The sequence below is a fragment of the Cantharellus anzutake genome (genome assembly GCF_015039405.1).
Source record: "Cantharellus anzutake strain C23 chromosome Unknown EI90scaffold_145, whole genome shotgun sequence".
Lineage (NCBI taxonomy): Eukaryota > Fungi > Basidiomycota > Agaricomycetes > Cantharellales > Hydnaceae > Cantharellus > Cantharellus anzutake.
The window spans coordinates 175,156-197,691 of record NW_024067095.1 but is presented as its reverse complement, the minus strand read 5'-3'; the positions used below and the strand labels follow the sequence as shown (position 1 = coordinate 197,691).

Below are 22,536 nucleotides of genomic sequence, written 5' to 3'. Positions count from 1 at the left end.
CAAATTCAGGTCAATGGCACCTGCTTCCAATGGGCGTGAACAATTACACAATTACAAGGCATTGTAATATGTACGTTAGAACGGGGATCCCCGTTCCCGACATGGTCATTGACTGAAGAATAGTGCGACGCTCATGGTCACTGCACGGAGTCACAATCAACCTAGTCTAAAAATTCTCTCAACCTGCCTGTTGCTCTATTTCACAGTACTGATGATGCTCCAGACTCGTACCCAGTCTGACGATGCTCCTTTGGATGAAGTCTGCAATTGATGCCGCAGTCATGCCAACTGGTCAAAGTGTCCGACTAAGTACGATTTCTCAACAAGTAAGGTCCTACTCTACCTCCCTCGTCAACTACGGTGGTGAGGAGTTAAGGGGTGCTGCAATCCAGCGAAAGTTATTGACATTACAATGTTTAGAGTGTTACGGAGTGTCACATCGGAGATAGATGTCAGTGTCCCAACACCATGTCAACAGGGAAAGCCCCATAAATTGTGCGTATCAACGTTATCTTTCAAGGTCTCCCACATATCCACCACATCAATTTCCAGCACAAATTGCGACAACACTGTTGCCAAGGCTTTCGCGAGCATTTGTTCACTGAATGATTTCTTCGGGATGACAAATACGATCTTCCATTGCCACGCCCCCTTGTGTTGCTCCTGCAGCACATCCCAAAGCCTGTTAATGTGAGGTTCCTTGACTGGGTGTCGTGGAGAAATCATGTACTGAAACATGACAACACCGGTGATGGTGTGGTTCTCATCCCTTTCGAAAGCGAACGAGTCGATACCAGGCAGGTCCCCAGGAACCGGTCGGTAGTACTTGGCAGCATCCAGACAAGGGACCTTATCCACTGGAAAACCGGAGAATGCCTCCACCTTCTCATTGTCGATGTGTTCCAAATGGAATAGTTTTTGTTGCCGTCTTCGAGTCCTAGTACGTGAAGGGCAGCTTTAGTTTTTCTGAGGATGTAAAAATGCCCGACAGTTTCGAACATCAGACCGGCTGTGGAGGGTGTAGAGGGCTCCCTTATATAATCGTAGAAGTACTGGGCCAAACTTTCAACCACTTCCAATCCTTTGTTTTTCATGAGCTTGTTGAAAATAAAGAGGGAAATCACCTGCGTGCTTGGTCTTAATCGACAGACACGACCATTCTCGTCTTGGAAGGGATTGACTTCTGCCAGATGGTGGTGATATTTCTTGGCTTCGTGTTCACCGCTTGCTGGAAGAGGGAGATGGAGTGCATCCCATAATAGCCGAGTCGAGGTCGATATCTACCTGCTCTTGCGTACGATCGAGTAACTGCCTCGCCGAACCCCCATACCTTATGAACGCAACATGCCAAGCTTCATCGTCAACCCTCTGCTCCTTCGCATAACCGCTGGAGAGATGAGCACTACTAGGCATCTACCTACACAACTGGCGGCTTACTGGGATACACACACTTCTTGCCAGCTCCATCTTTTCATGTAAAACGTGTTCGGACTGTTTTTCCTTGCCCCTCTTCTGGCTCGGACGACGATGCTACCAAGATCCTCCATCGCTGCTGCAGCAGAGTGTTGACCTCCGCAGCCGAAGCAAGATGAGAGAGAACAAGGCCATCCAAATCGGCTCCTTCAGCTACGGAGAGCTCGGGATTCGCCAATGTAGGAAGGAATCATTGGAATCATGTAAACACCAGATTCGAGAAAGGCGAAACGTATCAAAGGTGACTTGGAGAGCACGGTGAGCTTTCCTTGTGCGAGCCGATTCAGGAGACAGTGCGTCGAATAGACAGCCTTGCCTTTAAGCAAAATCGGTCTGCGCCGATGGAACCCAGCGATATCTGATTGTCTCTGCTCCTCCACGAATGCATCGAGCTCGTTGTATTCGTTCCGCACATAAAAATCTCATTTCGAGCACCTCGGATATATTCCACGGCACGTTCGGGATCTCCATCAGGTTGTAGAACAGTGCTCCAGTTTTCGCCGTAGCGTCACCCATCGTGACGTCCTCTGGCTTAGATTCTTGAGATTTGTTATTGAGATCATCAAGGTCGGGTACGTGGATCGAGGAGCGAGTAATGAGTCCACGCAAGCGACCCTCATTTCCCCAGAGGTGGTTGCGGATGATGGCCAAGCCGCCGTAAAGTGGATCCTTCTCAGTGATAAGAGAGACTGTTGGATAGGCGGAGCATACTGAGAAGTCAACAATGTGTGAACAAAGAAGTATTGCGCATCTGTATTGGCCGTCTGTTTAAGGACTACAGCAAAAATTGGAAGGATTAGCTGAGCTGAACAGACGAAACGATATGACTCACTACGCTGCACTTTGACTACCACATGGGCCTGGAGTCTTGTCCAAAAATGTCGTTTGCTTCATCATCAGGACCATCAAGAGGATCTTCGTAGTTATACTACCCGTTGCTCTATCAATAAGCTTTCCATCGCCCCTTATCGTCAAATTATCAGGCTTCTTTGGATCAGCACAGCATTCTTCAGACTGGAGGGCCTACCCACTTACCTTGTACAAGACAAGCGCGCCGACATTGTACTCGTCACGCAGCAGCTTGTGCTTCTCATAAATTTTATCACGGAGATCCCTGACAATTCTGACACCCTGAGACATTGGACCTAAGGCAAGGCTGTCGGGACAGATGACGAAGTATGTTAGACGTTTCAGAGATTGCGGTGTGGTTGACTTGATCACAGAGGTCGGTGGGACGCGACGAAGTTTCGAAGATTGCGGCGTGGCTGACTTGATCATATTGAAATTATGAACTAACGTCGTGTAACCGCTCAGTTCTGGATACGTGAACTGAGGAGAGAGAGAGAGAGAGAGAAATTTTGTCGTGGCTTTTAAAGCCCATCGCTCGCTGAGAAGTCTAAGTCTTGCACGATCTAAATTACAGGGAAAGCAAGGTGGATTGTGAAACAGTTGGCCAGACCTTGATTAATGGTGAAGTTGTGATCAAGAGACACAGTATACTGACGCGTAATAAAGTTCCACGACTGCGTCCATCAGCATGGACTCCAAAAACGGAAGCATCGGGCAATCCTTCAAGGAAATGTCCGTGCGCAATTAGAAATATAGTCCAACGGACTCAATGGACCGTCCACAGCGTACCAAGGAACAAGAAACTTCAACAGATCACGGAAGTCGGGTGGGCACGATGACGTTTCAGGTCCTAGATTCGGTTCTTTTTGAGAAGCGGAACCGGAATCGGTTCGGCAAACCGGAACCGAACCAGTGACGTAATGAACCGAAACCGAATTGCATTTCGGTTCCGTCCCGGTTCGGTTCGGTTCGGAACCATTTGAACGTTCTATCTGGAAAGATGTAACCTTTGGTCCATGGAATTAGGTTGGTGTCCGACACTTCGAGTGTGTGTAGTTAAATTTCCTTTCCAATTTTTTTTTCAACCATCCCTAAATGCGTCCGACCCTGATCTCTACTTTATGCATGTACTTATGCGCAATATCCAACGTGGTTGGCTACAATCCTTCAATGGTTTTGTGGTTCGGTTTTGGTTCGGCCGGTTCACGGTTCGGTCCCGGGTCCTTGCATGGGATAGGGGAGATGGATGCAATTGCACCATCATTGGTACTGTTAAGCGTCTTGGACTGAAACGAGTTGCTCATGCTTCTCAGTAGTGCCTGGGTCCACTTTTTATCAACTGATCGTTCTTGCGCCCAAGGTTGCTTCGTTCGTATGACTGTACCGTCAGCGAGGAAAATGCTTTGGAACTGTATGGAGGCCTTTGTGAGTTTACAACGCCGGACTTGGTCCACCCATCTCTACCGAAGATCCACAGTCTGCCAGGACGGTACCATTTCCGCCATCGCGCAGTATTGATGGGCAATTAGCGGGCCCGCACGTGCGCGCGTCGAATCCGCGGCCGTATGCAAGTTCCTAACTTGAAGCAAGGAAAAATATGAACAATTTCCTTACTGACGGCTTTTTTTCGGCTTCAACGTTGTCCTACCTGTTATGTCCACTGTACAGTACATCATGTGAGCAGTTCTGCCGCCGAACGTCTCCTAGCTACACTCACACGATGTCCGAAAGGCCTCAGCCCCCAGATTTCTCTCTCAGTTTACTAGGTCGCAACGCCCTTCTGAGCCTCTTGATGATCAGCCGCGGACTTCCATCTCTCCTGCTTCCAGCATCCGGATCACTGTTTCCGCGACTGCAAGCGACGTATCGGCTCACAGAGATCACCATGGTGATTCTGCAGGATCACATCCTGGTATCCTTGCTACTACAGCGCCTATTCTTTCGCCTTCTACTGGTGCCTCAGGGGATGATGTCACGAAGCAATCGACGTCTTTTCGAGACAGGATCTTTGGGCGATTGAAGAAAAGCCCTAGCCCCGATCCCAATCGTCTCAACCAATCAACAATGTCGATCTCGATCATCCTATGTTGACTACACCGCCCAGACATCCACGAACGACCCATGGCCATCGCTGTCTCCCCTTCCCACCGAAGCGACTACTGATTCGTCACGAGTAATTCCTAGCGCAGAGGGAGAGGCTTCAGATGCCAGGTCGTCAGTTCCAGCTGCTCCATCGGGCCCGGCGGCACCTCGCAGATCCGATGGAGATCCGAAGAAGATGATCATTGGGAGCACTAAAGCCCTCCTCCGAACCGCGGCCACTGCTCTCAGGCTCCTCCTATCCCAAATCTTGATCAGATCCCAAACGCCCTTTTGACAGGGATTCAAATCTATGAGGTTCGAGAATCTTGAAGATCTCGATGGTGGTCGTCTTTTATATCTGGTTGCAGACTGTACCCAGTCGTCGTCGCTCCGTGGACGCGCACTGCGCACACGCAATTTCAAGTTGGTTTATATTAAAGTCACAGTCACCTTACATGATGCATGAGTAGTCATCTTTTGTATTGAACCCTTAAGTCACATGTGCGGAAATAGAGTTAAACCCGATCACCTACTCCGAAAACCAGCGCGCGACCTTCGCTCCAACGACTGGCACAAAAGTTGGGTGGCGGTGTTTTTCGGCAGCATCCGGGACTGAATTGTTGAGTCCACACAACTTGTGCGCAACAGATTAGGTTGTAGTCCGGTGCATTTTTAGTGTCAACTCACATAAGATTTGTGCCGACCCACCCAAAGGGTATGAAGGGCTGCGGAGTCAGTAACCTGAGCATGCAGAGAATCTAAGCCTTATATATTACTTTGAGAGCATTACTGTGTTGGTGCGAGTTAGTGCAGATGGTATAGCGTTCGCAGAGGCTATGCACTTTTTTGCTTGCTCGGGTTCGACTCCATTTGGTAACTTCCTTTTTTCATTCATTCCTCATTCTTGGTGATGTATACGGAAATTTGTCGCATGTATGAAAGGGGTGATGCATGAAAAAAGGAGGTTACCAAGTGGAGTCGAACCCAAGCAAGCAAAAAAAGTGCATAGCCTCAGCGAACGCTATACCATCTGCACTAACTCGCACCAACAAGTAATGCTCTCAAGTATATATAAGGCTTAGATTCTCTGCATGCTCAGGTTACTGACTCCGCAGCCCTTCATACCCTTTGGGTGGGTCGGGCACAAATCTTATGTGAGTTGAACTAAAAATGCACCGGACTACAACCTATCTGTTGCGCACAAGTTGTGGACTCAACAATTCAGTCCCGGATGCTGCGAAAACACCGCCACCAACTTTTGTGCAGTCGTTGGAGCGAAGTGTCGCGCGCTGGTTTTCGGGTAGGTGATCGGGTTTAACTCTATTTCCGGCACATGTACTTTAAGGGTTCAATACAAAAGATGACTATCATGCATCATGTAAGGTGACTGTGACTTTTAATATAAACCCAACTGAATGCGTGTGCGCAGTGCGCGTCACGGAGCGACGACGACTGGGTACGAGTCTGATCTGGTTGCATGCATGTAGAATGTTAGCGGCAACACCCAGGATCTCAAACAGTTGTGCGAAGTGATCCAGCAGGCGGCAAGTCGGTGTTTGAGCCCCTCCAGACTTGGACTGGAAAGATTCCTCCGGAGCTTGAAACCTTAGTGGAGGAATTCCACGTGTACGCATCTCATTCTTCCCTTTTGCTCACATTCACTTATTCTCTTCGTAGGGCATTGCAAATACAAGTAGAAGACATTAAATTAGTTCAAGAAAAAAACATCGTCGAGAAGACCATTCAAACGTCTAATATAACACAGCAAATAACCAATATGAAGAACTGCCTCAATGATGCTATCCGTCGATTCGAGGTTTGCGTGCCCGACATTTTTTGAATGGTCAAATTCTAATTTGTCATGTTCGCCACAGCTGAGATCATTGACTTTAATTCTACTTCGCACCGAGCACGCATCGGTTCAATGTACGTGTCTGTGTACAAACCTGTGAATTGCCTATTTACTAATGCTCCTAGCCGAGATATCGAGACTCAAGCGAGCCCCGGCCGAGCATATTTACGTAAAAAGCAAATCAGAGTGCCTACCGGGCACACGACTCAAGATTCAAGAATCCATACTCGAGCACCTGAAGAAACCTGAGAACCGATTTGTTTGGCTACGGGGGTCCCCTGGGACAGGGAAGACCGCGATCTCCATGAGTATCGCATCCACTCTAGAGCAGCAGGGCGCACTGGCAGCGTCATATTTCTGGGACAAGAACCGGAGAGGATCGGGCTTGGATTCTATTGAACAGTTTCCCTCTACCCTTGCCTGCCAACTTGCATCCCTCAACGAGGACTTCAAATTGTCGCTCGTCAGACAACTTCGGAAACCGGATTTGGCCTTGTTTCAGGAATTACCTCTAGAAAAACAAATCAAGACTCTGGTGATTGAGCCTATACGTAACCTGAAGGACATATTCCCTTCGGGTACGGATCGTTTCGTCATCGTTTTGGATGGTCTCGATGAGTGCGGCAATCAGGAGACCCTTGAGTCCTTGATGGGGCTGGTACTTGGTCTTCAGGAGCTTCCGCAGGCATTTTCTGTGCTAGTTAGCTGTCGTCCTGAGCCAGGAGTCATTTCAGCTTGGTTTGAAGCTCAACACGAGGGTCTTGTTATACCATGTGAAGATGTGGATAAGATAGAGTACGATGAAGATTTCCACACAATTTGTTGTATTGTGGAGGATGGTCTTCGGGATGTCATCAGAAAATCTTCATGGAAACCAACAGAGTGGGAACTTAATGATTTTGCCTGGGCTTGCCGTGGGTTGCCTGTTATGGCATCAATCCGAGTTCGCGATGTTTGCCAGCGGACACGGCGTGGTCGTACTCTACAGTCGGCGTTTCAGGGCTTGCGTAGTGTCACTGGTACACCCACCGACCTCAATCAGGAATACTTGCGAATCCTTCGGCAAGCCTATGTGGTGGATTCAGCTGGAATTCCCCCAGATATATCCAAGATGTATCGCTTAGTAGTCACCGCAATTCTTACGACGTATGGGCTGAGGGATGTGTCTTCCATGTCGCAGATGTTTGGGTTTAGCGAGGATGAGATCCGTGCGACGTTGGAACCAATCAGCTCAATCATAAATCTTCCCTTGGACAATGCAGAGGATATCACCTTCTATCACGCAACGGCAAGAGAATTCATAACCGGGAAACCAATCGGTGATGAGAAAGACAAAGTGTTTTTCATCGATGACGTGAATGGGTATCTCCTTGGATTGCCGCTCCTTCGATATTTCAACAATTGTTGTGAGCAGAACGTGTTTGGGATACCCACGGATCCGCGTTCCTTAGGAGAAGAAGGGAAATGGGAGGAATTTATGGTGAAAAAGAAGGATTATCGCAGCCGCTTCGACTACGTTATTTACCACTTAGCCGACCACTTGGACCCTTTGCAACTTTTTTCACAAGAGTCCAATGAATTGCAAAACGAGTTTAATTCCTTCATTACACGAAATTATGTGTTAATATTCGCGCACTTGCAATCCCACATGGAGGAGACATGGCATGGAGAGATATTTCCTGAACAATTACTTCAATTTAACGTGAGTATAAACTATCTGTCCGATGCATTTCTAATTGATGTGGTGTCATCTTCGATGGAATCACGATTCAATCCAGCTTCTGAGAGATTTACATCAGGTAACTCAGCATGCCGAGGACCATCCATGGAGGTTCTATCGATCGATTCTCCCTTTCGCCCCACCCTCTGTTTACAAACAATATGGCCATCTCTCTGGTGTCCGGGTTTTCTCTATTCATGGAAAGTCTGATGACACGATCCCATTAAACGAAGATTCGTGCAGGGCTCAAGAAGTCATGCACGCAAAGTTGACTGAAAGGGTTCGCCAATGGGGACAGGAGATCAGCTACAAAGCTGAATTCTACCAACCTGATATTCGCAATGGCGTTGTGACCTGTGCTGCACTCTCCCTCGATGGTCGCTACGTTGTACTTGGGTTTGGCAGCGGTGTCATCGAAGTCGTCGATATTGACCATCAGCGTCCGATCTGCCAATTGCAGCATAATCCAGCCAATCTCCCTAACTGGATTGAATTTGTATACGGTAGCCACAGGGTTGCTACTGAGGATATTGATGGGAACGTCACAGTTCTCAGCCATGGCATCGCCCCAGTGAAGCTTGGCAATCTTCCTTCTGGTCTCTATCCTGCTGAAACCGCCATCTCAGATAATGGATTATTTATCATACGAGCACCACGAAATTTCGACAACCCTTGGTGCGATAACATGACACTCATAGCTGTCTCTGAGTATCCTTTCATCCGGCTCCTCACCTCTCCTTCGGACCTGTCTGTCCCATTCCCGTCCTCCCCATCCACCCAATACCGCAATGCAACCCCCTTATCTAGGCCTCACCGACGGACGCTTGGGTTCTCTCCAGGTGCACGATATGTCGGCGCGTTTGACGGGTTCAGCGCTTTCACATGGTCGACACAATCATACGAGCTTATTGCATCTTATCGTGTGACCAACCCCTTTTTTTGGATTATCAATCCCAACGTCCCTCCAACTCACTTCCATCTCGTTCCAAATCCTATATTCACTCAAGCCACTTCTTTATTGGTGGAAGACGATACAGCTTATGAACATCGTTCTGAGGATGCAGGGTGTGACTCTGAAGATGAGTCCTGGATCAAGCGCCCGTTTTATGACCTCTCACCAAGCAGCCACCGAGTATGGGAGGCCGAGTCCACTTCCTCTGCAACAAGGGAAAACCCACACATCTGGTCCCGATCGGTGATGTTTAATGGCAGACAAATACTTGAGCTTCCAGAGGAATATGAGCCGGTTACTTCTTTGCTAGCATGGTACGGTCACCGAGTGCCAGAATGTAGTTTGGAGTCATACCGCCCTCAGTCCAGCAGGGATGGAACTCGACTTCTGGTCCAGGGCAAGTCAAAGACCCCAATTGTCATCGATATTAGTCGGGTTGTTTAGCATTTATCAGTGCACCCATTTACTTCCTTGGCTATACACTCGATGCCTTTGCGCTGCACCGCTGTGTGAAATTGTGGACAGTCTTTGAAGCCTTGTGTGTCATGTACTATTCCTTTAACGTAATGTATAGAATACCATTGTTGGTGGTGACGGGGCTCCGGCGTTCCGCATAGTACAGGAAGACGAAGCGCCAAGACTACTAAGGCCTAAGCTAGATCAAATAAAATAGTGTGATCTCTCGAATAAATATTCAAAGCAACGTTGTTGACTAAGCTTATGACGCGCGCACGCACATTCGAGCTGCTGAAGGAATCCATCGGTTACATCACCTAAGATTTGATACGTATAATTGACATCCACCTAATCCCCTTCCCAATATGCTCCCTAGCCACGCTATTGAGATATGGGCACGCCCGGCCGCCCGAACGAGTAACGACTGGGATGAAGGAGGCGGGGAAAGGCTGGGAATACAGCACTGAAGGAAGGATCCAAGAAACTTGCCAGTATACATTTACAAGTGCATCGGGCTAGTACGATGCGTATGACTACAACTCGAATCATAGATGATGAGTGTTGAGACGATGTCACTGGATGCACGTCAAGCCGTAATTCATATGATCGTGTCCTAGAAATGTCATCGAATGGGCCATTTTAGGCACTTCCGACTAGAGTCGAGTGCCGGTATCGGACTCGGGGAGACTCACCTCAACGTCTCGCTGGTGCTCATGTGGCTTAGGCTACGCACGCATCCCAATCGTGTGATCGAGGGTCTCCAACGCTTGGAGGTCCTCAGGCATGTCAACCATTGTGCTTCGCTGAATGTTCCACTCCCATCGCCTGACCTGCAAAAACCCAAGGAATGAAATGATGAGAACGAACCACCCCAGCGTAGTCATCATGATGAAGGAGAACAAGTCAAAGGAAATATTCATCCTCATCCGGTTCACTCGGGTCATGGGTTGTTGAAGTGCTGTTTCCGCTGAAGGGACAGTGTTGGTGACGCTCAATATGATGCTCCGGACAGAGGCGGAGACCATTCCGCTTCCAGACCGCCCCAAGTGGCGTCATCGTCAGCCAAAAGGACGACAGTGTCTGGACTTCGGATATAGAAACCATGCTGAATAGGTTGGTATCAAGACCGGCTGAGCTTCCAAACAGGTGTGGCAATGGTGTGAGATGAATTGGAACGACAAGACAACACCAATAAGAACACGCTCCTGCAACAGGAAGACGCTTGATAATCAGGTCGGGCCGCTGGGCGAAAGAATAATACTGAGAAATGGCGACCATTGGCGTCGTGTGGTAAGAATGTAGCTGCCACTGGGATCCAATTTTACGCCATGGGTTAGAATACGAATGATAGGATACTTGCCAGTGGCGCATCTTTGTGTTCCTGGGGGATTAACGCAGATCATTAGCGAACACACTAAGACTATATCAGGCGTGAGGCGATCACAACCAAGATCATCAAGACGGTTTGCTGACTTCATAGATACTGATACAAGCAAGAAGCGTGTTGGGGATCTGGTCAAGATTTTTGATGGGGTGAACTTGAGAGCAGTGGCTGCGGCTTGGAGCAGGAGTTTGGTGCTGGTGACGATTGTTTTCTTTAGATCACTAGAGCTACGAGATGCGGATCCCACAGGGACTGATGTTCCGATATCTGCAGGTTCTTGATGCGTGCGGACGCTTGTGCTGTTGTTCTGGATGTAGTGTGTTGGGGGCATCGCACGCGGACCGTCAATTCTCATTTCGGTAATGAGTGAAGATAGCGGCGGCGACGGATCGGGAGGGATCTGGGAGTGGGGAACAGAGGGCCCAGAGATGGAGGCCTGCGGCGGATTGTTCGAAGGCTTTGAAGCGCGATGCCAGTGGGAATTACGATTTCTGCGCATGGTGCTAAGTGCAGCGGTGGGTTGAAGTGAGCGTTTGGCAGCAAAGCGCTCAAGAACTCTCACAAGATATATGTGTAAACTGCATTGTGGACATAACAGGTAAGATAACGTTGGCCGCGCGGCAAGTAATGAATTGGCTTCTTGACATTCGCAATTCAACTGACTTGTGGAATGCCTTCGATCAAATGCCTTCGATCAACGGCGTAACGGTCTAAGCTACTTGGTAGAGATGAAGTGGACCGAGTTCAAAGATGACATTGCGCACTCGCATAAAGATCTTTCTCACCGACTGTGTCGTGATGCATGCATGTAATGCCGAACCCTCACTCAGCTGTAGACGGCAATGCTAACAGCCGTTGAAGGTATTTAAATTTGGTGCTGGGCACGTAAATCCAAACGTTTAGAATCCAATAGCACTTCCACAGTCGACTCGGAGTTCAGCACTAGCAGGTCTAATGCGCAGAGGTGATACCTCTGTAATGGCCGTCTCTAGAAACTCTATGGATGAAACGTAAACAGAGTTGTTACTCGGGCGGAGGCGGTATCCTATGCGCATGATAGGTACCGCGATGGTTGCCCACCTAGTTGGCCAGCCGAAAGCATTCTTGAGCTCCAATATGTAAAACAAACTGAATAACGGTATGAGTTCAAGGGCAAACAACACGAAGAGCTAGAATGACTGAGTACGTAGCTCAATACTAATACCGGTATGAGCGAAAAAGGGAACGTCCCAAACGAGGTCCTCTTTCGTCTCAACCATTGTGCCCTGCCGAACGTTCCACTCCCACGTCTGACAAGCCAGAAATCCACGGAATGAAGTGATGGGAACGAATCATCCCAGCGTCGGAGTCATTAAGGAGAAAGGGGCAACGAATTAGCCCACTTAGTTCGCTCAGATCGTGAATTGCCATGACCGAAATGCTGATTCCCCTGGAGGGACAGTGCTGGCAACAGTGAATATGCGAAGACGGATGCTCTGGACAGAGGCAGGTGTCACTCCGTTCCCTAGGCCAACCTGCGCACCCCAAGAAGCAGCGGTCAGGCCATCAGGAGTCACGGGGACGACAGCGTCGGAACTTCTAATGCAGAAACCATACCGAATAAAAGGTGATACGGCTCGACTGCCAAACTTGGCTGCGCACATGGTGTGAAGGAGGGATGTGAGAAGGAGGCTAACAAATTGGAATATTGACACCAAAACAAGGAGGTTCCGCATGAAAGGAAACACGCTCCCAACAGGAACGATCTCGCTGTCCCTTAGACCGCTTGGTGCAAGAGTGGTGTTTCTCTACACCGAGGAATAGCGTCCGCTTGCGCCACAAGGCAAGACTGTAGCCGCCGAGATCCAATTTGAAGCACAGATTGGAATAGGAATAGCCAGACACACCAGAGACGCGTCTCTTTGCGCGTCCCCGAGACCAAGGCCACCACAAAAAATAGTAGGTGGGCAGGACAGTGCCGAAGGCTTTCAGAATGACCCAGGTCATTGAATCGCTGGGAGAGTTGGTACATTTACACAAGATAAGAAGTATTATAAAACTAGCGTAATATGCTCAGTTCTACGTGAACTAAATGTGATTGAATATGGGTACCTAGCGTGATAAATGAGTCAATCTGAGATGCTATCTCACCTCAGTTCCGTTGTACGTGAACTGAACAAAGACGCAAACGTCAAAATTTCTGCTTTATAAGCAAGTGCTCTGAATAGAGCACAAGCTTGGTAGCAAGATATATAGGTAACACAATCTGCCGGCCTCAACTCGTCATGGCGTACGTCGATAACCAAAAAATTCCACAAGAAGTACGTGATCTCGCACCTGAGCTATAGCCACCGATCCTATGTAGCCCCTGTGAGTTGGATCCTGGGTAGTAGGTACAGTTTCTTCCGGAACAAACAAACATCGCCCAACGGTACTCACCCTTTTCTCACGGGTCTCCTTAACTTGCCTCGGGCGACGTATCCATATAGCCCACGACCAGTATACTCCATCCAATGGAGCATTCTTCAGGCTACTGTAGTTGTTTTCTATGGGACACATGAGCCTTTTCTCTGGGCCTACCAGCACGCTTGCCAACTAGTTGCCTTCGGTTCCCGTCTCTCATTCGTCATCACCCACCGGATCTCCAAAAAAAGCATCAAAAAATAAAACGACCTCCTGGTTTCTGACCCCTTCATCGATATGGACGAACCCTCGCTTTTTGCGGTGCTCTTGATCTTCATGCTCATTTGTTTTTAACCTTGGTTTCTATGTCCACACTTCGCACTCCAGTTATGACCAGGCCAAAATCTTGCTTGGCATTGCATGATAACCGAAACACGACCACCCTACAATGCCCACTCCGATTTGCTATATTGCAGCATTGGGATGTTCCCCCAGCCTGGACTTTGGCTCTGCGCCCACATCCCGCTTCCGGTGCATTACGTTTCTGTATGCGAACAACCAAGGTCACTCCCCGCTGAGACCCATCATCTATTAGATGGGACATTGCTCCATCGAGCTCATGCATGTACTAGTTCTATCTTTACATTACCAATTTTTCAATAAAGATACTGGGCACACAGGGTCTCGCCGCACTTGCTGACACACCGAGATTTGGATTCAAATTACTCGATCGTCCCACCTAAATTTCGGCTGGCGACACCAAAGACCTCACGTGTGCCTTCGTCCAAATGGTCCCCTTCTACGTGCTGAGTGACGGCAATTGTATTATTGGGTATCTGATGAACAAGTCATGGGGGAGTAGGCTACGGATGCACTGCTCTTACCTTGCAAGGAAGGTGGGACAACTCTATTGAAATCCCGTTCTTTCCTGGGTCGCTCAAGAGTTTCGAGCGCGAATGTAAACTGGTGTGAAGGAGAGGGAAGTCAGTATACGAGACTTTGCTTTGAAGACAGTTATGTGCATTGCTTCGTGACAGTATACGCACTTTGCTAAGAGGGATGTAGTATAGACGCCTCCGAGCACCTAGGGAGTATTACTAAGGCCAAGCATCTGCATTGAAAGACAGGTTTTACTCACAAAGACGAAAATCATGGGGATAAATTGGGGGCTGTGGAACGCAACCTGCCCCGAGAAAGGCCGTCAGGATTACACATCAGAAAAGTTGAAAAAAATAAACATACAGAAAACATGGTAGCCAGCGCCAGAATGCTAAGTTGGGGAAACAGAGGAAGCTTAACCTAGTTCAGTAACGACAACACAAAATCATACCCAGTCAGCAGGCCGGTGCTGATGGCATATGCTGTTAACTTCCGTAACACTGTATCCATCCTTTAGGCAGAAATACATTCATTTAGGTCTACGAGTCAGATCAATCACTTACCGCCGAAATCCTGTGCGACGCTTCTGGAGGAAATATGACATAGCGAAGGCAATCACGAGATCAGCCACTGCCTTTGAAGGAATGTAAGCGAAATATCCTGGTCAATGGGAACGCATACCTCTAGTGTTAGCCACGATATAGTGAGTGGGTGTTTGGAAAAGAGTACGCTTTCGAGACCGTGAGTAACATTTCTGTCAGGTGAGATGACAAGAGCCTATCAGTAGAAAATCGCTGGTTTAGATGGATGGATCCTCTTACGCCTGAATAAAGAGCACTGTATGCAGCACGCGCGGAGTGCAGAGAATTTCAGAAGTGATTTAATCCCACAATTTTGCACCTCACCAACACCGGTCCCTAGGTCGAGATAATCAGACGCTCGAAAAAAACATTATCACTCGGATCCGCTCACCAAATTGCGCCAGAGTTAGCAAAATCTGTCCATAAGGATCCCGTAAGAAAGGAAATGTCTGTAGGATGAACGGTGATGACATACAAGCGATATCGGTAGCCAGATCGATCCACTGACTGGACACGATTCAGATGGATGTCAAAATCAAGGACTACCGGAGGGACTTACGTCGATAGAGTCTTAGGACGAAAAAAAATTGAACGATGGCAGAGCAAATAACCTAGTGGAGCGAATTATGAAAAGGTACATAACCTCCGGTGTACCTCGGACCGGGGTTGAGTGAAATAATGACCCTACCATAGATAACTGGTAGAAAGTATCAAACCTGTCGTGGGACAAAGTCACACCCAGTGCGATGAGTCTACGGGAGGGCCTACCATTTTATTAAAACCGGCTCCCCAGCATGTTCAACAATCCATATGTACACGTAAAGCGAAGTTATCCTAGACAAACAGCAAGTCATTGACAAATGTATCTGACGCGGCTTTTGGCTCACACTTGAAACATCTGCACGAGCCTGAAAGTGGAGTGCGCAGTTACCCAACCATCATTCAAATGTAAACTACTCGACTGGCCAGCACCCACCATAAGAATCCGATGACGGTCTTCTGAGAGATATGGTCCTTGGAAAACCTTTCGTAATAGAGAAAAGTCTGGATGGTAATTACACCGAGGAGTCTATTGCAGGAAGGGAAGAACGTGAAGTTCATTTGCGTGGGCGCCGGGAGATGAAGGAGCGAAGATGTTATTATCCACAAAGACAATTGTCAATGTCATCGACTACGCACGCAGCCTGGAGTACTATCCCGGAAAAGGCACCCACAGCGATGGATTTGAAGTGGGACATACCCATCACTGGCCATGCCATTTGGTGAGGTAATCTGGGAATGGGAAACGGGAATGCTCAGCCCAACCCAACTGCGTAGACTTGCTACGCGCTATAAACATCCTCGCTGTTCGGCAATCGTAGCTGTTGGAATCTATCATTATCTATGAGTCACCGGAACCTTCCGGAATGTTCTGGATTGTCGTGGGAAATCTTTTCGCGCTTGCGTGCGCGCGCTTACATTCGCTGTACATATAAATACGCAAGACGTGCGTTGAGAAAAATCATCAGTAAAAGTAGCATACCTCGGTCTATCGCGAGCTGGAGCCGCTGAGCAGGGGATTGCCATATCTGGAAACCTCTCAGCCTAAGGGTCACATCTATACACTCGGATCATTGCTCAACTCTTCGATTCAGTTGCTCAGCTTTTCACTTCAGTTGCTACTATGGCTTCATCAAGGGATGATGGAATTTCTCTCAGCGGATACGAAATCCCTGCTTTAACCGGCAAGGAAACTTTATGTAAATCGAAGTAAATTGAAAGGAAATATACATTGACCCCAACTCACATGCCTGTAGCAGTGCAAGTTGCGCGAATGTTAACACATAATTTCGCGTAGTGAAGGAATCAAACTCGTATTGGACTCTTGTGAAAAAAGTTGTGAAGGGTTTAAGCTAGTACATGGTCAAATAAGTAGTAAATAACATCGGCTGTGATAATCCTCCTTTTCTGCCATAAATTCCTCCCATTTTCCTTCTTCTCCTAAAGAAATGGGATCAGTGGGTATCCTAAACACGTTCTGCTCACAACAATCATCGAAATGTCGAAGGAGTGGTCATTCACGTTATCGGTGAAAAATACTGTCTTTCTCATTACCAGTTGGATGCCCTTCATGAATTCTTTTGCCGTTGCATGATAGAAGGTGGTCTCCTTTGCATTTTCCATGGAAAGATTTATGATTGAGCTGATTGGTTCCAATATCGCGCGGACGCCATCCTCGCTAATCCAGAATATCTGCAACATGGAAGATACATCATTCACCCCATCCACCATAAGAATTGCGGTGAACACTAAGCGATACATCTCGGAGGATCCCAGCTGAATCCACCGCATAGACTTGCCGAAGGATTCCTGATAGATGTATCAGTGATACTACGCAAGCCTGAAACGCAGACCGTAGGGTGCGACCACGCGATGTCTGCTGGCAGATATCGCGAACCCGGATTGACAGGCAAGCCAGGGAAAAATCACCAAGTTCCTACTTTGTTGGTTTCCATGAAGATTTTCTGATGACATCCCGAAGACCATCCTCCACAATACAGCAAACTGCGTGGAAATCTTCACCGTACTCCATCTTGTCCACATCTTCACATGGTATAACGGGACCCTCATTGTGAGCTTCAAACGCCAAGCTGAAATGACTCCTGGATCAGGACGACAACTAACTAGTACAGCAAGTGCCTGCGGGAGCTCCTGAAGGCCAAGTACCAGCCATCAGGGACTCCTGATTCCCGCATTTATCGAGACCATCCAAAACGACGACGAAGCGATCCTTACCTGAAGGGAATATGTCACACATTGGCTCGGTCATCAGAGCTTCAATTTGTTTTCCCAGGGGAAAATCCTGAACTGACTCCAAAGCTGGTTGCCGAAGGTGTCTGACGAGCGACAATTTGAAGTCCTCGTTGAAGGATGCAAGTTGGCAGGCAAGCATGAGATGCGATACCTCATAGTGATCGCGGTCTCCCCTGTCCCAAGAGACCCTCGTAGCCAAACAAATCGGTGCTCAGGTTTCTTCAGTGCGAAGAGGCAACACCTCTGCAATGGCCGTCTCTAGAAATTCTAGGGTGAAACTCAAACAGAGTTACCCGGGCGGAGGAGATATCCTATGCGCGTATGTAAAACAGACTGAACAACGTTGGGTTAAGTGGAATTATGAGTCCGAGGGCAAACAACAAGGATGAGCGAAAAGGGGAACGTCCCAAATGCATACTTGAGTGTCTTCAACATTCGAGAATGTCGCACGAGGTCATCTTTCGTCTCCGAAACCATTGTGCCATGCGGAACGTTCCAGTCCCATCCCAGCGTCATCGTCATTAAGGGGTAACGAAATAGCCTCCTTGTTTGGTTCGCTTAGATCGTGAATTACCATGATCGGAATGCGGATTCTCATGGCAGGAGGGACAGTGCTGGCAACAGTGAATATGCGAAGAAGGATGCTCCGGACAGAGGCAGGTGTCACTCCGCTCCCTAGGCCAGCCTACGCACCCCAAGAAGCAGTGGTCATGCCATCAGGAGCCACGGGGACGACAGCGTCGGGACTTCTCATACAGAAACAGAAAACCTACAAAACCCCTCTGAGATTAGCGCAAAAGGAAATATACACGTGATCATGGCCGAACATGAAAAATGAAGGGAATTGATTTAGAAACCAGCCAACGACCATTGCCTACATGTGACGTTATTATGTAATAAATATTCATTGCGTGCGGTCTCATCGTCCCCTCCCTGTTATTCCCCAACCCAACCCAATTACCAAACTAAAATTATTAATTACCATTACAGCGCTTGTGTATTGTAGAACGTGCTCGGAATAGGGTTTGTTTAGTGCAATTAGTGTAGCATTGCTTATCGGTGTTATATATACATTAAAGTCATCCTCGTGCAATAACTGTGGCAAAAAAAAATCCACCAAGAATGCATCGAACGTGCACAAGCAGGGGGGAGACAGGGTCATGAACAGCGCTATAATCCATTAGACCAAGTAGACTTCACATGGATCCGGTCCTAAAAGTAATATATAAAGTGTTAATTTCAGCCACGGATCCGGGGTTGATCACGAAGTCAAAAGCCGCCCAATGTACATTTTTCATGACATTGATCACCCCTTGGAATTGAAGTTTTTCATCTTAAATGTTTTCTAAGGGAGAAAAAAAGAAACACCATACAGGACTCGAACCAAGATCCATCCCGACGCAGGATTGAAGAGAATCCGGCATCAGCCGCTAAGTCAAACCGCCATCGCTAGGGATCTTGACCAAACCATATATATGTACAGTCAAACTGGCCTCACAATTCCCTCGCCCCCCTTCATCCACTATTTTTTTCTTACTGCATACAACTTTCTGTTCCCTTCCGTTAAATGCCCCACAGTTATGAAGGCGCCCGGGCCCCTGCCCGTGCGTCTTCACGCTTGCATCCTATTCATTTCCTTCATTGTAATTGGCGGATTCAAAAAAAATATCATCATTTTCATATTTGTGTAAATTCATCAAACACGTGATTTTTTGCGCTCATCTCAGAGGGGTTTTGTAGGTTCACTTACAGAAACCATACTGAATAAATGGTGATATGGCCCGACTGCCAAACTTAGCTAGTTGTACGATCGGGCGCGCGAACACATACACGCTCACGACTCCTTTCGACTGGTTGATGTCTGTGCTAATAGAGGCTGGCTGCCTATGGTTGATGCCATAGTGCGTGGTGTTAGATTAGTGGCGTTGAGTGCCGAAAGTGATTTATGATCTGGCTGCTGCAAATGTTTTGCTATAATGGAGCCGAAGCTTTATTATGTGCGCACTCCAAGGATCAGTCCCGTTAACTTCTCAATTCAGACGACAGTTCCAAATTCAGGTCACCCAATGACACCTGCTTCCAATGGAGGTGAACAATTACACAATTACAAGGCATTGTGATACGTTAGGATGGCGACGCTCATGGTCACTGCACGGAGTCACAATCAACCTAGGGACAATGTGCATTCCAATACTACCGTCCGAGTCACTATTGAAAAGCAAACCAATGATGCCATAATGATCTAAAAATTCTCTCAACCTGCCTATTGCTCTATTTCACAGTGCCGACGATGCTCCGATGAAGTCTGCAATTGATGCCGCAGTCATACCAACTGGTCAAAGTGTCCGACTAAGTACGATTTCTGAACAGGTAACTCTACCTCCCTCGTCAACTACGGTGGTGAGGAATCAAGGGGTGCTGCAATCCAGTGACAGTTATTGGCATTACAATGCTTAGAGTGTTACGGAGTGTTACATCGGAGATGTCAGTGTTCCAACACCATATCAACAGGGAAAGTCCCATAAATTGTGCGTATCAACGTTATCTTTCAAGGTCTCCCACATATCCACCACATCAATTTCCAGCACAAATTGCGACAACACTGTTGTCAAGGCCTTCGCGGGCATCCGTTCACTGAACGATTTCTTTGGGATGACAAATATGATCTTCCATTGCCACGCCCCCTTGTGTTGTTTCTGCAGCACATCCCAAAGCCTGTTAATGTGAGGTTCCTTGACTGGGTGTCGTGGAGAAATCATGTACTGAAACATGACAACACCGGTGATGGTGTGGTTCTCATCCCTTTCGAAAGCGAACGAGTCGATACCAGGCAGGTCCCCAGGAACCGGTCGGTAGTACTTGGCGGCATCCAGACAAGGGACCTTATCCACTGGAAAACCGGAGAGTGCCTCCACCTTCTCATTGTCGATGTGTTCCAAATGGAATAGTTTTTTGTTGCCGTCTTCGAGTCCTAGTACGTGAAGGGCAGCTTTAGTTTTTTCGAGGGTGTAGACATGCCCGACAGTTTCGAACATCAGACCGGTTGTGGAGGGTGTAGAGGGCTCCCTTATATAATCGTAGAAGTACTGGGCCAAACTTTCGACCATTTGTTTTTCATGAGCTTGTTGAAAATAAAGAGGGAAATCATCTGCGTGACCATTCTCGTCTTGGAAGGGATTGATTTCTACCAGATGGTGGTGATATTTCTTGGCTTCATGTGTCACCGCTTGCTGGAAGAGGGAGATGGGAGTGCATCCCATAATAGCCGAGTCGAGGTCGATATCTACCTGCTCTTGCGTACGATCGAGTAACTGCCTCGCCGAGCCCCCATACGTTATGAACGCAACACGCCAAGCTTCATCATCAACCCTCTGCTCCTTCGCATAACCGCTGGGAGAGATGAGCACTACTAGGCCTCTACCTACACAACTGGCGGCTTACCGGGATACACACACTTTTTGCCAGCTCCATCTTTTCATGTAAAACATGTTCGGATTGTTTTTCCTTGCCCATCTTTCCACCTCTTCTGGCTCGGACGACGATGCTACCAAGATCCTCCATCGCTGCTGCAGCAGAGTGTTGACCTCCACAGCCGAAGCAAGATGAGAGAGAACAAGGCCATCCAAATTGGCTCCTTCAGCTACGGAGAGCTCGGGATTCCGCCAATGTAGGAAGGAATCATTTGGAATCATGTAAACACCAGATTCGAGAAAGGCAAAACGTATCAAAGGTGACTTGGAGAGCACGGTGAGCTTTCCTTGTGCGAGCCGATTCAGGAGACAGTGCGTCAAATAGACAGCCTTGCCTTTAGGAGCGTGATTAGTCGCATTGTGCAATGACAATCCAGCACAATCCCACGTACCTATTCCAGGTTGTCCAACAAGCAAAATCGGTCTGCGCCGATGGAACCCAGCGATATCTGATTGTCTCTGCTCCTCCACGAATGCATCGAGCTCATTGTATTCGTTCCGCACATAAAATCTCATTTCGAGCACCTCGGATATATTCCACAGCACGTTCGGGATCTCCATCAGGTTGTAGAACAGTGCTCCAGGTTTCGCCGTAGCGTCACCCATCGTGACGTCCTCTGGCTTAGATTCTTGAGATTTGTTATTAAGATCATCAAGGTCGGGTACGTGTATTGAGGTGCGTAAGCGACCCTCATTTCCCCAGAGATGGCTGCGGATGATGGCCAAGCCGCCGTAAAGTGGATCCTTCTCAGTGATAAGAGAGACTGTTGGATAGGCGGAGCACACTGAGAAGTCAATAATGTGTGAACAAAGAAGTATTGCGCACCTGTATTGGCCGTCTGTTTAAGGACTACAGCAAAAATTGGAAGGATTAGCTGAGCTGAACAAACGAAACGATATGACTCACTGCGCTGCACTTTGACTACCACATGGACCTGGCCCCTACCCGAGTCTTGTCCAAAAATGTCGTTTGCTTCATCATCAGGACCATCAAGAGGATCCTTCGTAGTTATACTACCCGTTGCTCTATCAATAAGCTTTCCATCGCCCCTTATCGTCAAATTATCAGGCTTCTTTGGATCAGCACAGCATTCTTCAGACTGGAGGGCCTACCCACTTACCTTGTACAAGACAAGCGCGCCGACATTGTACTCGTCATGCAGCAGCTTGTGCTTCTCATAAATTTTATCACGGAGATCCCTGACAATTCTGACACCCTTAAGATCTAGAGACATTGGGCCTAAGGCAAGGCTGTCGGGACAGATGACGAAGTATGTTAGACGTTTCAGAGATTGCGGTGTGGTTGACTTGATCACAGAGGTCTGTGGGGCGCGACGAGGTTTCGAAGATTGCGGCGTGGTTGACTTGATCATATTGAAATTATGAACTAGCGTCGTGTAAGCGCTCAGTTCTAGATACGTGAACTGAGGAGAGAGAGAGAGGGAAAATTTGTTGTGGCTTTTAAGCCCTCCACAACTGCGTCCATCAGCATGGACTCAAAAAACGGAAGCATCGGGCAATCCTTCAAGGAAATGTCCGTGTACAATTAGAAATATAGTCCGACGGACTCAATGGACGGTCCACAGCGTACCAAGAAACTTCAACAGATCACGGAAGTCGATTGGGCACGATGATGTTTCAGGTCCTAGATTCGGTTCTTTTT

The 22,536-nt window shown here is 47.9% G+C and overlaps 12 protein-coding genes across 12 annotated transcripts; 2 read left to right on the top strand and 10 right to left on the bottom strand.

Annotated features, from left to right (window-relative positions):
* Positions 1 to 396: 396 nt before the first annotated feature.
* On the bottom strand, positions 397 to 1,512 carry EI90DRAFT_3089786 (uncharacterized protein). Its single transcript, XM_039062321.1, has 4 exons — positions 1,299 to 1,512; positions 1,154 to 1,228; positions 945 to 1,081; positions 397 to 882 (listed from the first exon to the last, which is right to left on the bottom strand). Exons 1-4 carry the CDS (start codon positions 1,411 to 1,413, stop codon positions 472 to 474), a joined length of 738 nt encoding a protein of 245 aa, XP_038908696.1. The 5' UTR covers positions 1,414 to 1,512; the 3' UTR covers positions 397 to 471.
* Positions 1,513 to 1,791: 279 nt separating this feature from the next.
* On the bottom strand, positions 1,792 to 2,751 carry EI90DRAFT_3135839 (uncharacterized protein; the record flags this gene model as incomplete). Its single annotated transcript, XM_039064754.1, has 3 exons — positions 1,792 to 2,237; positions 2,316 to 2,460; positions 2,509 to 2,751. 3 exons carry the CDS (start codon positions 2,749 to 2,751, stop codon positions 1,792 to 1,794), a joined length of 834 nt encoding a protein of 277 aa, XP_038908695.1.
* A 1,224-nt stretch (positions 2,752 to 3,975) lies between these two features.
* Positions 3,976 to 4,413, top strand: EI90DRAFT_3135838 (uncharacterized protein; the record flags this gene model as incomplete). The annotated part of the gene is made up of 2 exons (XM_039064753.1): positions 3,976 to 3,998; positions 4,068 to 4,413. The coding sequence occupies 2 exons, from the start codon at positions 3,976 to 3,978 to the stop codon at positions 4,411 to 4,413; spliced, it is 369 nt and encodes a 122-aa protein (XP_038908694.1).
* Positions 4,414 to 6,200: 1,787 nt separating this feature from the next.
* EI90DRAFT_423697 (uncharacterized protein) lies at positions 6,201 to 8,983 on the top strand. Its single transcript, XM_039067604.1, has 4 exons — positions 6,201 to 6,220; positions 6,279 to 7,958; positions 8,035 to 8,547; positions 8,603 to 8,983. Exons 2-4 carry the CDS (start codon positions 6,372 to 6,374, stop codon positions 8,663 to 8,665), a joined length of 2,163 nt encoding a protein of 720 aa, XP_038908693.1. The 5' UTR covers positions 6,201 to 6,220; positions 6,279 to 6,371; the 3' UTR covers positions 8,666 to 8,983.
* A 1,023-nt stretch (positions 8,984 to 10,006) lies between these two features.
* EI90DRAFT_423469 (uncharacterized protein) lies at positions 10,007 to 10,565 on the bottom strand. Its single transcript, XM_039067602.1, has one exon. The coding sequence runs from the start codon at positions 10,407 to 10,409 to the stop codon at positions 10,110 to 10,112; it is 300 nt and encodes a 99-aa protein (XP_038908692.1). The 5' UTR covers positions 10,410 to 10,565; the 3' UTR covers positions 10,007 to 10,109.
* Positions 10,512 to 11,472, bottom strand: EI90DRAFT_423742 (uncharacterized protein). The gene is made up of 2 exons (XM_039067605.1): positions 11,331 to 11,472; positions 10,512 to 11,271 (listed from the first exon to the last, which is right to left on the bottom strand). Exon 2 carries the CDS (start codon positions 11,265 to 11,267, stop codon positions 10,614 to 10,616), a length of 654 nt encoding a protein of 217 aa, XP_038908691.1. The 5' UTR covers positions 11,268 to 11,271; positions 11,331 to 11,472; the 3' UTR covers positions 10,512 to 10,613.
* An 854-nt stretch (positions 11,473 to 12,326) lies between these two features.
* EI90DRAFT_3089765 (uncharacterized protein) lies at positions 12,327 to 13,156 on the bottom strand. Its single transcript, XM_039062320.1, has 2 exons — positions 12,860 to 13,156; positions 12,327 to 12,806 (listed from the first exon to the last, which is right to left on the bottom strand). Exon 2 carries the CDS (start codon positions 12,752 to 12,754, stop codon positions 12,440 to 12,442), a length of 315 nt encoding a protein of 104 aa, XP_038908690.1. The 5' UTR covers positions 12,755 to 12,806; positions 12,860 to 13,156; the 3' UTR covers positions 12,327 to 12,439.
* Positions 13,157 to 13,635: 479 nt separating this feature from the next.
* EI90DRAFT_3089761 (uncharacterized protein) lies at positions 13,636 to 14,656 on the bottom strand. Its single transcript, XM_039062319.1, has 6 exons — positions 14,593 to 14,656; positions 14,393 to 14,540; positions 14,289 to 14,333; positions 14,197 to 14,234; positions 14,035 to 14,113; positions 13,636 to 13,986 (listed from the first exon to the last, which is right to left on the bottom strand). The coding sequence occupies exons 2-6, from the start codon at positions 14,399 to 14,401 to the stop codon at positions 13,873 to 13,875; spliced, it is 285 nt and encodes a 94-aa protein (XP_038908689.1). The 5' UTR covers positions 14,402 to 14,540; positions 14,593 to 14,656; the 3' UTR covers positions 13,636 to 13,872.
* Positions 14,242 to 16,050, bottom strand: EI90DRAFT_423526 (uncharacterized protein). The gene is made up of 13 exons (XM_039067603.1): positions 15,790 to 16,050; positions 15,587 to 15,679; positions 15,498 to 15,518; positions 15,379 to 15,444; positions 15,299 to 15,326; positions 15,170 to 15,221; positions 15,086 to 15,117; positions 15,002 to 15,026; positions 14,935 to 14,946; positions 14,851 to 14,866; positions 14,711 to 14,783; positions 14,593 to 14,663; positions 14,242 to 14,540 (listed from the first exon to the last, which is right to left on the bottom strand). The coding sequence occupies exons 1-13, from the start codon at positions 15,867 to 15,869 to the stop codon at positions 14,450 to 14,452; spliced, it is 660 nt and encodes a 219-aa protein (XP_038908688.1). The 5' UTR covers positions 15,870 to 16,050; the 3' UTR covers positions 14,242 to 14,449.
* A 447-nt stretch (positions 16,051 to 16,497) lies between these two features.
* Positions 16,498 to 16,911, bottom strand: EI90DRAFT_3135834 (uncharacterized protein; the record flags this gene model as incomplete). Its single annotated transcript, XM_039064752.1, has 2 exons — positions 16,498 to 16,590; positions 16,636 to 16,911. 2 exons carry the CDS (start codon positions 16,909 to 16,911, stop codon positions 16,498 to 16,500), a joined length of 369 nt encoding a protein of 122 aa, XP_038908687.1.
* A 2,924-nt stretch (positions 16,912 to 19,835) lies between these two features.
* EI90DRAFT_3089747 (uncharacterized protein) lies at positions 19,836 to 20,949 on the bottom strand. Its single transcript, XM_039062318.1, has one exon. The coding sequence runs from the start codon at positions 20,661 to 20,663 to the stop codon at positions 19,908 to 19,910; it is 756 nt and encodes a 251-aa protein (XP_038908686.1). The 5' UTR covers positions 20,664 to 20,949; the 3' UTR covers positions 19,836 to 19,907.
* Positions 20,753 to 21,389, bottom strand: EI90DRAFT_3177631 (uncharacterized protein; the record flags this gene model as incomplete). Its single annotated transcript, XM_039066353.1, has 2 exons — positions 20,753 to 21,208; positions 21,266 to 21,389. 2 exons carry the CDS (start codon positions 21,387 to 21,389, stop codon positions 20,841 to 20,843), a joined length of 492 nt encoding a protein of 163 aa, XP_038908685.1. The 3' UTR covers positions 20,753 to 20,840.
* Positions 21,390 to 22,536: the final 1,147 nt, after the last annotated feature.

What these genes read in the sequence shown, in the direction of transcription:
- EI90DRAFT_3089786 (XM_039062321.1), bottom strand. Translation starts at nt 1,413, where the DNA reads ATGCCTAGTAGTGCTCATCTCTCCAGCGGTTATGCGAAGGAGCAGAGG. An exon ending in GGCGAGGCAGTTACTCGATC is followed by an intron (nt 1,229 to 1,298) that starts GTACGCAAGAGC and finishes TCCCTCTTCCAG; the next exon opens with CAAGCGGTGAACACGAAGCC. An exon ending in CTTCCAAGACGAGAATGGTC is followed by an intron (nt 1,082 to 1,153) that starts GTGTCTGTCGAT and finishes TGAAAAACAAAG; the next exon opens with GATTGGAAGTGGTTGAAAGT.
- EI90DRAFT_423697 (XM_039067604.1), top strand. Translation starts at nt 6,372, where the DNA reads ATGCTCCTAGCCGAGATATCGAGACTCAAGCGAGCCCCGGCCGAGCAT. An exon ending in AACAATTACTTCAATTTAAC is followed by an intron (nt 7,959 to 8,034) that starts GTGAGTATAAAC and finishes GATTCAATCCAG; the next exon opens with CTTCTGAGAGATTTACATCA. An exon ending in TCAGCCATGGCATCGCCCCA is followed by an intron (nt 8,548 to 8,602) that starts GTGAAGCTTGGC and finishes CCGCCATCTCAG; the next exon opens with ATAATGGATTATTTATCATA.
- EI90DRAFT_423469 (XM_039067602.1), bottom strand. Translation starts at nt 10,409, where the DNA reads ATGGTCTCCGCCTCTGTCCGGAGCATCATATTGAGCGTCACCAACACT.
- EI90DRAFT_423742 (XM_039067605.1), bottom strand. Translation starts at nt 11,267, where the DNA reads ATGCGCAGAAATCGTAATTCCCACTGGCATCGCGCTTCAAAGCCTTCG.
- EI90DRAFT_3089765 (XM_039062320.1), bottom strand. Translation starts at nt 12,754, where the DNA reads ATGACCTGGGTCATTCTGAAAGCCTTCGGCACTGTCCTGCCCACCTAC.
- EI90DRAFT_3089761 (XM_039062319.1), bottom strand. An exon ending in TCCCCATGATTTTCGTCTTT is followed by an intron (nt 14,235 to 14,288) that starts GTGAGTAAAACC and finishes AATACTCCCTAG; the next exon opens with GTGCTCGGAGGCGTCTATAC. An exon ending in TGTCCCACCTTCCTTGCAAG is followed by an intron (nt 13,987 to 14,034) that starts GTAAGAGCAGTG and finishes CTTGTTCATCAG; the next exon opens with ATACCCAATAATACAATTGC.
- EI90DRAFT_423526 (XM_039067603.1), bottom strand. Translation starts at nt 15,869, where the DNA reads ATGGCATGGCCAGTGATGGGTATGTCCCACTTCAAATCCATCGCTGTG. An exon ending in ACCGTCATCGGATTCTTATG is followed by an intron (nt 15,519 to 15,586) that starts GTGGGTGCTGGC and finishes CTCCACTTTCAG; the next exon opens with GCTCGTGCAGATGTTTCAAG. An exon ending in GAGCCGGTTTTAATAAAATG is followed by an intron (nt 15,327 to 15,378) that starts GTAGGCCCTCCC and finishes GTCCCACGACAG; the next exon opens with GTTTGATACTTTCTACCAGT.
- EI90DRAFT_3089747 (XM_039062318.1), bottom strand. Translation starts at nt 20,663, where the DNA reads ATGGGATGCACTCCCATCTCCCTCTTCCAGCAAGCGGTGACACATGAA.